At 48.2% G+C, this 14,995-nt stretch overlaps 1 protein-coding gene across 3 annotated transcripts in view; it reads left to right on the top strand.

Moving 5' to 3' along the window:
- CLIC6 (chloride intracellular channel 6) overlaps positions 1 to 14,995 on the top strand; it is a 48,635-nt gene that overhangs the window by 25,324 nt on the left and 8,316 nt on the right. For 2 of the 3 annotated variants that reach the window (XM_055279610.2, XM_055279611.2), the window contains exons 2-5: positions 12,251 to 12,360; positions 12,903 to 13,028; positions 13,657 to 13,763; positions 14,318 to 14,499. In XM_055279610.2, the coding sequence (XP_055135585.2) occupies positions 12,251 to 12,360; positions 12,903 to 13,028; positions 13,657 to 13,763; positions 14,318 to 14,499 (525 nt within the window). Of the gene's footprint in view, positions 1 to 10,974; positions 11,029 to 12,250; positions 12,361 to 12,902; positions 13,029 to 13,656; positions 13,764 to 14,317; positions 14,500 to 14,995 lie in introns of all 3 variants that reach the window. The other variant, XM_055279609.2, reaches the window with a different exon arrangement.

Here is a 14,995-nt window from a genome sequence, read left to right as displayed (position 1 = left end):
CGGGTAGTTCTTTGTAGTAATGTGAGAATGGACTAATACACCTTGATTGTTAGAGGTTCAGTGCAGGGATTCTCACATTTTCTCCATGGTATCCATGGCCATCATGCAAGTCTTTGGAAAATGAGCAGAGTGGCTCGATGCAGGAAGTTTCTGAAATAGGCTAAGTACTACCTGCTTCAGGGTTTCCTCCCTCTGCATGTTGATGAGTAGTTGACCTGCTGAACTGTCCTGGGGAAAAGTTGAGGATTCCCATGTGGAAATTCAGCTGTATTCATTTCCTATCATTGCCATAACAAATTACACCACAAGCTTGGTGGCTTTGAATAACTCCAATTTATTAACTCACAGTTCTGTTGATCAGAAACTTGACATGGGTCCCACTGAACTAAAATCAAGGCACTAGCAGGGCTGCATTTCTTTCTGGAGGCTCTAGGAGATAATCCGGGTCCTCACCTCCCCAGCTTCTAGAGGCTGCTTGCCTGTCTTGGCTCATGGCCCATCCTCCGTCTTTACTCCAGGCATATTTCATTGCTCCGACCCTTCTTCCCTAATCAAACCTGTCCTGACCACAGCTGGGAAAGTTTCTCATTTTCAAGGGCTCATGTGATGAGATTGGGTTTACCTAATAATCCAGGATGATCTCCCCATCTCAAAATCCATAACCTTGATATCATTTGCAAAGTCATTTTTGCCATGCAAGGTAATGCATTCAAAGATGCTGTGAACTAGGACATGGACATCTTTGAGGGGCCACTATTCTTCCTAATGCACCAGTAAATGCCCTAGAGCTTGTTCTCTCACATTCTGTCATGGTCATTCCAGGCCATGGCCAGAGAGAGTGTGGTCAAGGGTTGACCTATTTGGAAAGTCAGTTTGTGGTTATTTGCTTGGCTGTGTTGGGGATTGCCCTATTGACCCTAACCAGTGTCTTCTCAGACTCTGAAATGAGAAGAGCAAGTCTGAAAAGTCCCTTTCCTACATTAGGAAGTGGCCTTACTTGGTGTGCTGTGCTCTCTGGGTGCTTTTATTGAAAGCTATGCATAGCCAAGGCAGACATTGGTTTTACCTGCTTTAAAAAATTCCAGACCCAAATTCTTTTGGCTAAACAACATGAAGTGTGCTACCTGGGGCCATGATGGCCTGGATTAAAGCAGATTTGATGAGATTTTCCAAGGAGATCCATGGCCCTACCTGCCCTGTTGGAAGAAAGGGTGGAATTGTTTGCCCAGGTGCAGGCTTTGCCGGACTTCCTGGTTTCTGCAGGTGGATGTCCGCCCCACTAGGTTAGCCAAGGGCATGGGAATGGAGGATGAGGCCTGTTGTTAATCAGGCAGAAGGACATTTTGCACTCTAGGTGTTGGTGTGGGGGAATGCAACGTCAAACCCATTGTCATCTGGAGTTGTAGCAAGGGTTTCCTACAGAGGGGACAGAATATGCACACATGACTAGAGGCCTCCCCATACCTGGCCTACCTGGCCACCAAAGTTGTCCACCAGGGCTGCCGAATGTTTTCTCTCCAATGCCCCAAGCACACAGGGCGTGCATGTTTTACAGCCTCAACCCAGCTCCATTTTCTGTCCTAACCACTGTTTGTACTTTGCACTCTCCACCTGCTTCTGATATGTGTTCTCTCAACACCATGGATTCCAAACCTTACAGAGCAGAGCTGGGTAAAACAAACAAGCCAACTCCCATCACTCTGAGGAAGGACCCTGCTGGCCCCAGGGTCCCCTCCATTTGTCCAGGGTGGGAATGACAGAATGAATCCTAGCTGACTGCCTGGGTTCAAATCCTGCTTTGTGACCTTGGACAAGTTTCTCTACCTCCTTGTGTCTTGGTTTTCTTAAATGGACATAGTAGTAGTACCTACACCTGATAGGGTTGTTGCTAGGATTAAATCTGAGTTGATACAAGTGCTCAGAACCGTGAGTAGTACAGAGCACATGCTCCATATGTGTTAGTTGCTATCATTATCACTTTCATCATTACCATTATTATTTTGCAACATAGCCATTTTGCTCATAATCACATTTGTAAAAGACAGAACTGGAATCTGCGATCTTCTTAAGGCCTCAGGTGTATTATTTTGAGAAATGCGTGTAATTATGTATCTCCTCTTTAGAATGAGAATTGGGGGCTAAGTTCCAAGGTGGCATGTATGAATCGATACTGATCTTTTGATCTCTAAATTCCTGGGATGTGGCACCCGTTCAGGTGCACAGGGCACTCGTTTCTCACCAGCTGCTGATGGGTTGGGGATGCCTGCAGGGTCTCCTGATTGGACTTGGACAGAGATTCTTGCTTTTCTCTTTAATCCAGGGACAGTATAGAGGATCAAAGAGAAATTGCAGCCTTTGTTGAGAGTGATTTAGAGATTCAGAAATGAGGAGGGCCTGGTGTCTGGTCCATTTGGGTGGTGCCCTTTGGTCTGGAGTGTCTGTCACAATTCTGGGGTAGGTTTGCCACCTGAGCTACATCAGTGATTTTAACTGCATCTCTAGTTGAGCTGAGCAGCAGACTTTTCCAAAGGTGGCCAAAGCCAGGAGGGGAAAGGCCATCCCTGTATTAGCTGGTTCTCCACAGACTTGGGGAGTTTGTTAGGCTTGTCTTAAATTCCCATCTCCTCCCTGAACACTGACAGACCTCAGCCCTGTTTATCTGGTCCCTTCCCCTCCCCTCCCCTCCCCTCCCCTCCCCTCCCCTTCCCTTCTCTTCCCAGCAGCTGGTATTTCCCTATCTTGGGTCCCACCTCCTCAGCATTCAAAATGTCTGATGGATGCATCTATGCTGGTGTTTTCATTAGCGAGGAGCAAAGGCCTGCTTCTTGGTGAAGAAAACATCAACAATGGTGTTTCCCCATCTAAAAATAAGTCTTTTATCTGGGCAGACAATAGGGTGACCAATAATCCCAGCTTGCCCAGGACTTAGGGGGAGATGGTGGGATTTTCAGTTTTAAAATCAGGACAGTCCTGGGCAAACCAGGGTGAGTTGGTCACGCAGTGATTGTCATTTTGGGTGGGTGGGGAAAGGAGCCCCTGACAGGCAGGCTGGGGAGACATTTGGGGATAGTTGAGGCCAGGAGAACTGCAGGACCTGCTGAGGCTCTCCTTCAGGAGGAGTGATTTCGCTGTCTCTGGCTGCCTGTGATGAGGAATCTCATAGGCCTGTGTGAGGACAGGGTTTTGCTGTCTCTATAGGAGCTCACTGTGATGAGGAATCTCATAGGCCTGTGAGGACAGGGTTTCATTGTCTCTGTAGGAGCTGCCTGTGATGAGGAGTCTCATAGACCTGTGAGGACAGTGGTCATTTGCTCCATGATGTAACTTTTTATGGGGTACCTTCTGTGATCCTGGCCATGTGCTTCCATGGGGAGTGGGAAGAAAATTCACATGGGCCAGGCCTCAAGGAGGCATTAGCACTTGTTCTGTAGGGAGGCTGACACTGTCCTGCTCTGAAGGAATGTCACCTACAGGAAACAATTAGTAACCAATTGGGTGCTAAAGGAAGGAAGGAAGGACAGAAGGAAGGAAGGAAAGAGACAAAAGGAATGAAGAAAGAAGGAAGGAAGGGAGGGAGGGAAGGAAAGGGATGGAAGGAAGAAAGGAAAGAGAAAGACAGAAGGGAGGAAGGAAGGAAAGAGGAAGGAAGGAAAGAAGCAAGGAAGGAAAGAGAAAGACAGATGGAAGGGAGGATGGAAGGAAGGAGAGCAGATTATCCAAGGTTCCTAAGGGTTGTGTCAGGCATTGTTCTAGGCGTTGTATGTGTACCATCTCATTTAATTCTTATCCAGCACTAAGAGGTAGGTACTATTATGCTTTCACTGTACATGAAGAAAGACAGACACTAGAAGGTCAGGTGACTTGCCAGTGGTCACACTGCCTGGGAGCACTGTGATTCCAATTTGCATTTTAATAACATTCCAGCAGAATGACCTAAGGAAAATGGCATCTTATCAGGGTTAACCTTGTCCAGAATACAGGTTAGGAATTCCAGCCAGAGAGACCCCCCAGGCGCGAGGCTCTGAGACCCGGCAAGAGCGGCTTCAAAAGCAGAAACGCTGTGCTGGGCGAGAGACTGATGATCAGGTAAAGGGTAGGGAAGAGTCCAGTTTCCATCTTGGGCACCAGGAAAGACAGTGGGGCCATTGATTGGAGAGAGGAGAGCGAGAGAGAGAGCCCACTTTACTCTTTGAAGTCTGTTTGCATCTTTGGCCAGGTTATTTAGCATCTCTGAAGTTCAGTTTCCTTGTTTATAAAATGGGAGGAATAATACGACATGTCTTACACGATTTTAAGAGGATTAAATTCAACAACATTCACAAATGATTTAGAACCTTACCTGAAGTCAGAGTAGATAGTCAGTGAATGGTAGCTGTGACGTTTTGTTTTGTTTTGTTTTGTTTTTGAGACGGGGTTTCCCTCTGACACTCAGGCTGGAGTGCAGTGGGGAAATCTCAGCTCACTGTAGCTTCGACCTCCTGGGCTCAAGCGATTCTCCCACCTCAGCCTCACAGGGAGCTGGGACTACAGGCGCATGCCACCATACCCGGCTATTTTTTTTTTTTTTAATTTTTGGTAGAGACAGGGTTTCACCATGTTGCCCAGGGTGGTCTTGAACTTGAGCTCAAGCAATCTGCCCACCTCGGCCTCCCCAAAGTGCTGAGATTACAGGTGTGAGCCACCACACCTGGCCTATTATCTGTTTTTAAAGTCACCTTAGAAATTGTTGCTTTTTGGAGGATATTCTCTTTAATTCCTGTTCTGCCAAGGAATGAGCTAGTTTGTTCCTCCTGCATCTTGTTATTGAAGCAGCATCGTTCGCCTGGGGTAGTACTAGAGGTTCGTTGCCTCGTGCCAAGGAAATCAAGGACACAGACACAGGTGAAGTGAGGTTAAGAACGGAGGTTTAACAGGCAAAAGAAAGAGAAAAAAGAATAGCTCTCCCTCCTGCAGAGAGACAGGGGTGCCCCAGTGGGTCTTCTGTTCCTGTGGTGAAGTGCATGGGGTTTTATAGACTGGCTTGAGGAGGTGGTTGTTTGATTTAAATAGAGCCCAAAGATTGGTAGGACCGGGCATGATGTTTACATAGCGCAGGAAGAAGCTGGCTACCACCCCACCCTAATCTTTTTTTAAGCCGGCTGGAGCCACGTTGCCTGTTCCTTTACTGTACACGTGGTTGATAAAGCAAAGGGAAGATGGAGCCGCCATGTTGAACATGCCTGGCCCCCTGGTGGCCTTTGCCTGTTGTCACAGCTGCCGGCATTCACCCGTGCAAGCTTCCCGCTTGCTTATCCATGTTTGCAGCTCGATTTTATAGGCTGCTTTTTGTTAGAAAAGAAATGATTTGGCCGAGGAGGGCGGATCACGAGGTCAGGAGATTGAGACCATCCTGGCTAACACGGTGAAACCCCGTCTCTACTAAAAATACAAAAAATTAGCCGTGCGTGGTGCCGGGCGCCTGTGGTCCCAGCTACTCCCGAGGCTGAGGTAGGAGAATGGGGCGAACCCGGGAGGCGGAGTTTGTAGTGAGCCAAGATCGCGCCACTGCACTCCAGCCTGGGCGACAGAGCGAGACTCCGTCTCAAAAAAAAAAAAAAAAAAAAAAAAAAAAAGAAAGAAAAGAATAAAGGAAATTATTTGGAGGCTGCTTTTTATTGAAAGGGAAACCTTAGTGAGGACTTTCTTACCTCAGTATCTGCCTAAATAATTTCTTTTTAACTCCTGTATCATTATAACCCTTCTTCACGTGCTTCTGCATTCCCATGGTGTTGAACTTCAAGCTGTGATGGGGAATGGCTGTGTTCTCCTCCCATTCCATGGAATTCCCTCTCTTTGAGTGGGTGGTAGAAAAAAGTCAGCCGCCCATTGCTGAGGCTTTCTCAGCACCAACCCCAAAAGTCAGAAAGAACCTTAGCCTTTTCACCGCTACAGAGGACTGCGGTGTGAGCCTCTTCACAGCTAGGGAGGGCTGCGGTGTGAGCCCCTTCACCGCCAGGGAGGGCTGTGGTGTCATTTCTGGAAAAGGAAGCAGTTCTCTGGGAGCTTGCCACCTCCGCCACGGGTCAAGGTGTGCCCAGCCGTCCAGGTGCGCCCTTCTCTGGACCTTTTACAAGAGGTTTGTCTGGCTCCCAGACACGAATGCCTGGCCAGGGATTTTTGCCTTTTTGTCTCCTGGCTGAGGATCTGTTTGCTTTGCAATTTAGAAAGGGACTTAAGTTTTTAATTTTCACTTGGATTAGGTATAGGATGTGTTACTTTTTAGGAGAAAAAAAAATCAGTGGTTCTTCAAGGACTGCACAATTTGGCATAAAAATCTCACTAGTTGAGGCTCGTTAAAAGGCACCCTGCACTCCATAATTGTCTGCTCTGGTGTGTTCAGGTTTGGAAGAGTAGTGATGATGATGTTGATGATGATAATGACAATAATAGCTACCTTTATTGGGTGCCCAGGGATTCCAGTGTATCGCACGCAGATCTTGCACAATGTAGGTGCATGTATCCCTGTTTTTTTTTAAAAGGGAGAAACTGAGGCTCAGGGAGAACAACTGAATCGCCCGAGGCCACACAATTAGTAAGTAGAGGGCCAAGGTTCACACAGCTCTCCCTGGCTCCAACGCCAGCACCCATTCCCGTCCACCATGTTGCCTTGGAGAAACCTGATGTTGCCTGAAAAGGGAAATTTCAACTCATCAGGCAAATGCAGAGACTCATAATTTTTTTTTAATTTACAGAACTATTCAAAATCAAGAAGTCTCAGATCAATTTAAATATTGCATTTTAAGTTAAAACCATCAGACTGGGGGCTGGGCACAGAAGGCAGCCTGGCGGACTTGCTGCCGGTGACTCGGGCCGTCTCACTTTCTCTCCCACCTCCTCTTCTCCTCCTCCCATAGATGTGACTCTCAGTGGGTGATCTCTTAGTAGTGAGTATTTGTGAACTTCTGGAAGGGAAAAAGTTCATGGACTTTGGCCCAGGAAAGAATGAGCAGGGAGGAGCTGTGAGGCACTTTCTATGGGGGACCCGGCCCCAGGCACATGGGAGCCACTGGATTCAGGCCCCCGTCATTTTGTGAGCGTTTCCTGTGCACTAGGAACCCTCTGATGACCGAAGATGGGGGGCTGTTGACTCCAGAAACCCTCATAGAAAGGGGCAGAGAGACCCCAGCTCCCCCACCTTTTCCTCGTGGAAGCAATAGAAGACCCAATAGGGCTGAACGCTGCCCGTGTCCCAGGACCGTCTGCAGGGGACGGGACAATCTCTGGGTCCTGTCTTGATCCAAATATCAGGCCTCCATGCAGGGGTGTGGGGGCGCAGGCTGGGGGCGTGGCGAGCAGCCAGGGCTCCCGCGTGTCTCTTTCACAAGCACCCGCCATTGCACATGCCAGATGCTGACAGTAATATCCCTCAGGCCCTCCTGGGTTGAGTTTACAACTCACACATTCCACGAGGGGTGTTCATCAACCCCGCACGTCAACCCCCTAGCGTCAGTTGTACATGCAGTGAAATTTCCTGTGCTTCAGGGACTGACACCCAGCCTCCATGGGCAGGGCAGGCACAGGGGAGGTGGGGATGGCTGGCTGTGTGGCTTGAAGGCCAAGATCTTCCTGCTTGGCCACGAAGTGCATGTTTGACTGCCAGTGTCCAAAGCGTGTGAGGCCACTGGGCATCCAGCAAAGGGCCGGGAAGGGATTCAGGGAAGTGTGTGGGTGGGACTGGGAGGAGGGAGTCACCTCCCGTCTGATCTGCCTTAACTCTTTCTCTCTGGCTTTTCATCAGTTCGGTTCAGCTGCCGACAGAGAGAGCCCTGGCTGGGTCTTCTGGCCCCTTTGTTCCCCTCTGAGGACGACTCTCTGGCCTCCCACACCTCACTCCGTCTCTGACTCTGGCCTCCTCTGGTCACCTACTGTTTTTATTCAGCCTGAAGGCCCCCTGGCAAGCTGGAACGGAGCGGCCCATTATCACTCACTCACTCTCCACATCCTGCAATGGATCCAAATCAGCTGCTTGCTCCCAGATCCCTCCACCAGATGCCACGTCTTTCTCCTGGTTTTCTGCAGGGACTGGCATCCTTCCCTGCACACAGGATGCATGTCCTGCCTCCTTGGTTGAAAGCCAGTTATCAGAAAATAACCAAGTAAAATATTACCGCTTTGTGGTCCCTTTATCTTCTCTCCACCACCTCCAAATTTTTTTCATTGTGTTTGGGCAGAGTAGAGAAAAGTGCTTACTTGATGGAACATGTTTACCATGTAAGCCCACACAGAATTTCCTAGAAAGATGGTAGAATCAAGAAGGTGGTAGGGGGTGGCCTGCTCTGGTGAGAAGGAGAGTGTGGGGTGTTGAGGAGCAGCCAAGAATGTCTTGGGGAGTCATCGCCCCGTCAGGTCTGCGCCAGGATGCCAGGTGTTTGGTCCTTTGAAGGCAGCAGTGGGGCAGGGAGCTGTCTAGTGGAAGGTGGCTGTGTGGGTGGTGCCCTGTACATGTAACTCCAGACCACTGGAGAGGTCATTTGCCTGAACAAAAAGAGGGAATTAAGAAAAAGGCCTTTTATCTAAATTTGGGTAGAGTAAGTATGAAAGGAGCCAGCAGGAGAGTCTGTAATTTAGAGAGGGCGTGTGGTGAGGAGGAACTGGTGACCTTGTGGTGCCATTTGGACCCGCACAACTCGGACCTTGGTGGGGAGCCCTGAGACAGGGAGGTTCGCAAGGCCAGGACCCAGCAGAGCCCCCAAGTTCTCAGATGCTGAGGCTGGTATCCCGGGCCAACAGAGTTTTCCAGAATGTGGCATCAGAGGCATTGCAGGCACCGTTTCTTTCTTTCGAGAATTACCTTTGGAGGAACTCAACAAAGTTGAATTTGAAAGGCAAACATGCAATTCTGGGTTATCCAAGCACCTAAGTCTTCGCTGGAAACAAAAGACACTCTATGTTCTCAAACTGCTTGATTTGATTTAATCAGAAATGTATATGTACAAAAATTTCCTTCATAAGCTGAGAATCCTGCTGAGAAATTTTAGGCCAGAGTGCACTTAGCCTGAGAGAATTATCAGCACTGGGGGAAAATGAAAACTGTGTATGATAAAATGTCCCAATTATGGCGACAGTGTCAGTTATTCCCTCGGAATATATGTCTTTATCCCGTCATCTTGTCTGGCTAATGAATATGACCAAGGCCATCCTCTCCCATTATTGCTCAATAATGGGCAATGGAGATGGCGTATCTTCGCCTTTATTTTTGCTGGCACATCCAGGCACTGAAGCACATTAAAGTAATAAAATTAGGCAGCAAGGCATCCCAGTCACTCCCACCACGTTCCCGTAACCCCCTCATTTACAACAGACTGAGACAGAAAGGAATTTTTTAGAGCAATTTGCGATGAGGCAACACTGGATATGTAAATTCTGTTTTATTGGCAGTCACCGCTGCTGGCTAATTCTAAAATGCCTAACAGCCTTCGGTTCACTAGCCATGCTGGGTCGGGACAATTCGGTTTTAAGTCCACAAAGGGGGAAATGTATAATTGCAACTTTCTTCCGTGTCTTAAGCGGTGGCTGAACAGATATTGTCCCATCCTTTTTCTGGCCAGATGTTCTGTCCCAGTGGCAGATCCGAGAAGGGGCCTGTTAAGAAGTTTAAGTTTTTACCGAGTTGGATGACTAAGGCAGTTTTTATTTTTTGAAAAATTTATTGCTCCTACCGGCTTTATTCCCCCTAAAAAAGTAGCTGCCAGGGGTTCAGGAAATAGCAAGAAAAACAATTTCAAGGGAAATCACTAACTTGAGTTTGAGACCAGAGACCGAGCAGGCGGAGAGCCCCGTGCAATATACTTATTCTGCAGATGCCACGGTGGAAAGAGGCCACCGCAAGAAGGGCCCATTCCAGAGGCAGAGCTTTGTCGAGGGGCGCTTGAACAAGATGCCCCTCACTGGAACGGGACCCACACACTCGGGAGAGATTTGCCACATACACAGTGAGTTATAAGAGGATTCCAAAGGTTAGAGAGACGGGAGAAAAAACGAACACAGTTGCCCCACTTCGCAGAACTTATTTTAGACTTTGCTGTGCTTCGTGTAACTACTATAAAATTAAGAGGTTTACAAGCGGCAAAGCAAGTCAGGACTGGCCAAAACATGTGTCCTTGCACTTTCTTCTCCCCGCTCCGCCTTTGCTTGGCTTGACTGTGCTCAGACCTGCAGTAGTTAAGAAAGTTCCACGGTTTAAGAGGGTTCCCAGGTCATCAGCCACTGGGAGTTTTCTCTAACTCAGCTCTGCACTTCCCCTTGCTCCAGAACACGGAGTGAGGAGGAGATGGGGGTGGCCTTCGAAATGGCCATAGGGTGGTGGGACCCCAAGGTGGGGAACAGCCTCAGGTGGACGAGGGGATGCTTTTCAGAGCCCATCTGCAGGGAGTTGTTGTGACCACTTGGATGTATGTGTCATAACTGTCCACCTTCCACGCTTCAGGCTCCCAGCAACTTCAAGACACCTGGGGAGATTCTCAGACCCTCCCCTCTAATAGACGGAGAGGAAATTAATGCTGGCTTGGGGAAGGGAGAGTGGGAGAGGGTGTGACGCACAGGCTCAGAGCTTAGGGACTCTGAATTCCGTAATCTGGGTCTATTGGTGCCCCTTCATATGCAGTAAGGTCACCTATTAACTCTGTGTTTATGGAGCTGTATTTATCACCTGGAAAGCCCTGCAAGTCGTCTTATCAATGGATCATCCAATTGGGGGTTCACATCGTTTTGTCTTACACATTGACAATAATGCTGGTGGCCCCAGCCTTGTCTCTTGCCCAAGATTGGACTAAGGCTGAACTTCTCACAGCATGGTTTCCGACCACTGGCATCATATCACTTTGGAGGAACATGTTAAAAATTCACATTCCTGGGCCCCATGCAACAGTACCCACTGAATCGAACTCTGTATATTTTTTAAATTACTATTTTAGCATTCTTTTCTTTTGTATTTAGGTAAAACTTATTGCTTTAGGCTGTTCTCGCATTGCTATAAAGAAATACCTGAGAGTGGGTAATTTATAAAGAAAAGAGGCTGAGTTGGCTCAAATGCTGCAGGCTTTATAGGAAGCATGGTGCTGGCATCTGCTCAGCTTCTGGGGCAGCCTCACAAAGCTCACAGTCATGGAGGAGGGCAAAGGGGGAGCAGGCACGTCACATGGCCAGAGCAGGAGCAAGAGAGAGGGAAGTGCCACATACTTTTCAACAGCTCAATCTTGTCAGTCTTGCAAGAAATCACTCACTATCGAAAGGGGAGCAGCAAGGGGATGGTGCTAAACCATTCATGAGAAATCCACCCCCTGACCCAATCACCTCCCACCAGGCCCCACCTCCAATAATGGGGATTACAATTCAACATGACATTAGGGCTGGGACAAATATACAAACCATATCACTTATATTCAGTAAAGTACCCAAACCTTAAGACTTTTATCACTCAAATACACCCGTTTAGCCACCATGCAGATCAAGACATAGAACAACATTGCCACCACCCAGAAGGCTTTCTTCTGTCCTTCCGAGACAATAGTATCTTCCAGGGACATCTGCTGTTCTGACTTCCACCATCATAGACAAGTTTGCCCTTTACCTACCCTGAATCATGCAGGACGCTTTGAGTCTGGTGTCTTTCTCTCAATATTGTGTGTGTGAGATGCACCCACACTGCTGTTTGTATAATAGCTAGTTCTTTTCCATTGTGGTGTAGTATCTCAAGGCATGGAAATACTAAACTGACACAGGTATTCCACTCTTGATAGTATCTGGGTTGTTTCCAGGTTTTAGCTATTATACCAAAGCTGCTAAGAATATTTGATCCTTGGAGAGGATCGAGAGATAGAGGGAGGGAAAGGGCGTGTCTTTCTTTTTCACCTTTGGTGATAAAGGGAGTTCCCATTGCTGTTCCTTCCATCTGTGAGCTGCTGCTCAGAGGCCCAGCGTGGCAGGCAGTGGTGAGGTGGTGGGGAAGGAAGAAAGAAAATGCTCAGTGCAGTGCATACATGTGCATGTGCATGTGCGTGTGTGTGTGTGTGTGTGTGTGTGGTGTTCTCTCCCCCATCCCCTACATCCACCGCCAACTCCACGTTGAGGCTGGTAAAATGGCCTCAGGAGGATATTCACAGTGTCATGACCATTCATATCAACCTGCAATGATTCTGCACGTGCATGTTGTGGTGTCGGCATTTATAATTGTGAGACTGGCTCAGGTAGAAATCTCCTTCTCCACTTGTAGGCTGGTTATGATGGTGAGAGTATCGGAAATTGCCCGTTTTCTCAGCGTCTCTTTATGATTCTCTGGCTGAAAGGCGTTATATTTAATGTGACCACAGTGGACCTGAAAAGGTAAGACAAGGCATCTGCCTTACTGAAATAACTGTACCTAGTTCCCTGCACACACACACACACACAGACCTGAGGCCCACGGTGCTGCATGAGCTTGTCCATCCTCAGTCAGAGTCTGAACTGAGGCCCACGTGTGGGCCAAGCAGTCATGACAGGGTCGGCTGGGCTGGAGTCAGGAAGGAGTAGGAGCTGGGGGTGCCATGAAGAACCTGCTCCCCCAGTTGCTGGTCATCTATGACGCTCCCAAGCCTGTCTGAGCACCATCCCTGGCTGGTAACCCTGGGGAGAGTTAACTTTTTCACCTCCGTTTGTGGATGTGCCCCTTTATGCTCCGTATTCACAAAGGGGCACATCAACAAGCCCATCATTTGTTAACGAATGCCTTTACTTTCATTGCCAGCAAGACATTTTCGTAAACCCACCATCTACTTTGCAGTTCTCAAGAGCTGCTTCTCTTAAACTGTTGAGGACACGGCTAAGCCCTGGAAATGAGTCCAGATTCTCGCAGCGGCCCATAAACACTGCTGTTTCCTCCCACCTAGGAAACCCGCAGACCTGCAGAACCTGGCTCCCGGAACAAACCCTCCTTTTATGACTTTTGATGGTGAAGTCAAGACGGATGTGAATAAGATCGAGGAGTTCTTAGAGGAGAAATTAGCCCCCCCGAGGTAGGCCTCAGAAAACCAGTGTTCGTAACTTGATTGTCACTTTCCCCCACTAGTAGTCAATTCTAAAGCTCTGGGCAGTGTGTGTGTGTGGTTTTCTGCAGCCCACGGTGCTCACTTCCTTAATCATACCCCTGGTGTAACCAGATTAGAGTTCGGGGGCCTGGGTTTCATTGTGCTGCACCTGCAGCTTGGCAATCAGGGTTTGATGGCTGGAAGTGGGAGGAGATGGGTCCAGGGTGGGTGGTTGGCTGTATCCTAGACACCCTGCTGGAAGCTATGGAGTATGTGTCAGGAAGAAGTATCATGGATTTTTGGACCTCAGGGGACCTATTTCTACTCCATCCCCTTCGTTTTACTAGGGAGGGACCTGAGACCAACAAGGCCAGGTGGGGTCCTGTGTCCCAGGACTGGCCACTGCCAGGACACAACAACAATCCAAACCTCTCCGTCCAGTGCCATTGTCCTAGATGGTGTTACTTCCCAACCTTTGAGAGGAAAAGGGTCAGGAAAACGTTGAAGGAAAGCTTTTCATTTTTATACCCAGAGAAAGCTGTTTTTCTCCATTGTATAATATTATCTTAACTAAAACATTGCTTGTCTGTGATTCTCCAATTTTGAACTTTTCAAGGTATCCCAAGCTGGGGACCCAACATCCCGAATCTAATTCCGCAGGAAACGACGTGTTTGCCAAATTCTCAGCGTTTATAAAAAACACGAAGAAGGATGCAAACGAGAGTGAGTACCTCCCGTCCTCTTGTTTTCCGTTTCAACAGAGACTCGAGCCTTAGCATGGCGGCTCATAAGCTCCTGGGGCATTCCCATCTATTTCCCAGTGGGTAGAGAAGTGAGTCTGGAGCTACAGAAAAAGTGCCTCCAACTTTGAATCTGCGCATGGGCTTCAAGAGATGGAATGCTTCTTTTGAGGCTGGGAACTCAGAAAACGACATTTTTAGGGAAAATAGTCATCACCCAGGTGTTCCGGACACACCGTGGGAATCGTGTTCAATGATGTTTCTGCCAGTCCATGTCTCCCCACAGGCTTTCCATAAGTATTTTTGAATAAATAAATCACTTCTAGAAGTAGCAATATTGTGTAGACAGCAGTGTGATTTTCCAGGGAGGAGTGAGCCCTTTATTCAGATATTCTACATCCACCTCTTGCCTTCCCAGCACCCATTGCTGGCTGGCCACGTGTCAGCGAGGAAGGGAAGCAAACTCCATCACAGCTGGTGAAAAGTAACACGCACTTGCAAGACCTCTCTTTGTGATTTCTTGCCTTTCTGTTTTAGTTTATGAAAAGAACCTGCTGAAGGCCCTGAGGAAGCTGGATAATTACTTAAATAGCCCTCTGCCTGATGAAATAGATGCCTACAGCACCGAGGATGTCACTGTTTCTGGAAGGAAGTTTCTGGATGGGGACGAGCTGACGCTGGCTGACTGCAACCTCTTACCCAAGCTCCATATTATTAAGGTTCATCTTCCCTCCTGACACGTGTGCTGAGTACATGAACGGGGCTTTGTTTTATTTTGTTTTTACTTGTGTTTGGGCCAGTCTGAAATGTGGACACTGGGATTAAAAACACTAGTTCTGTTCCAGGCAGCCAAGCCCCAGCTTTCACACACACAGAAGATGGGCTTCGGGTGTTCTTGGGAAGTGCCTGGGAACCTGGCCCCACCTTCTGCTTCTCTCTCAGCCTGACTCACAGAGAGGTTATGTGAAAAGAGCCTGAGGAATTTCATAGATTATACCTGGCATTAGCAATTGAGAATTGGAGATGAGGCGTGTGGAATCTGGGGCTATTCAAATGTGAACTCAGTCAACTGTTGGTGATTGTAGGGCTCCCCACATGGCCCTTTCTAGAGATGACAGAGGAGTGTCCTGTTAGCTCTTAACAGTCACCCTTGGCCAGGTGCAGTGGCTCATGCCTGTAATCTCAATGATTTGGGAGGCTGAGGTGGGAGGATTG

This window comes from Symphalangus syndactylus, chromosome 5 (assembly GCF_028878055.3).
Source record: "Symphalangus syndactylus isolate Jambi chromosome 5, NHGRI_mSymSyn1-v2.1_pri, whole genome shotgun sequence".
NCBI classification, from domain to species: Eukaryota; Metazoa; Chordata; class Mammalia; order Primates; family Hylobatidae; genus Symphalangus; species Symphalangus syndactylus.
The sequence above is the reverse complement of the archived record's forward strand: the minus strand, read 5'-3'. Positions and strand labels throughout refer to the sequence as shown.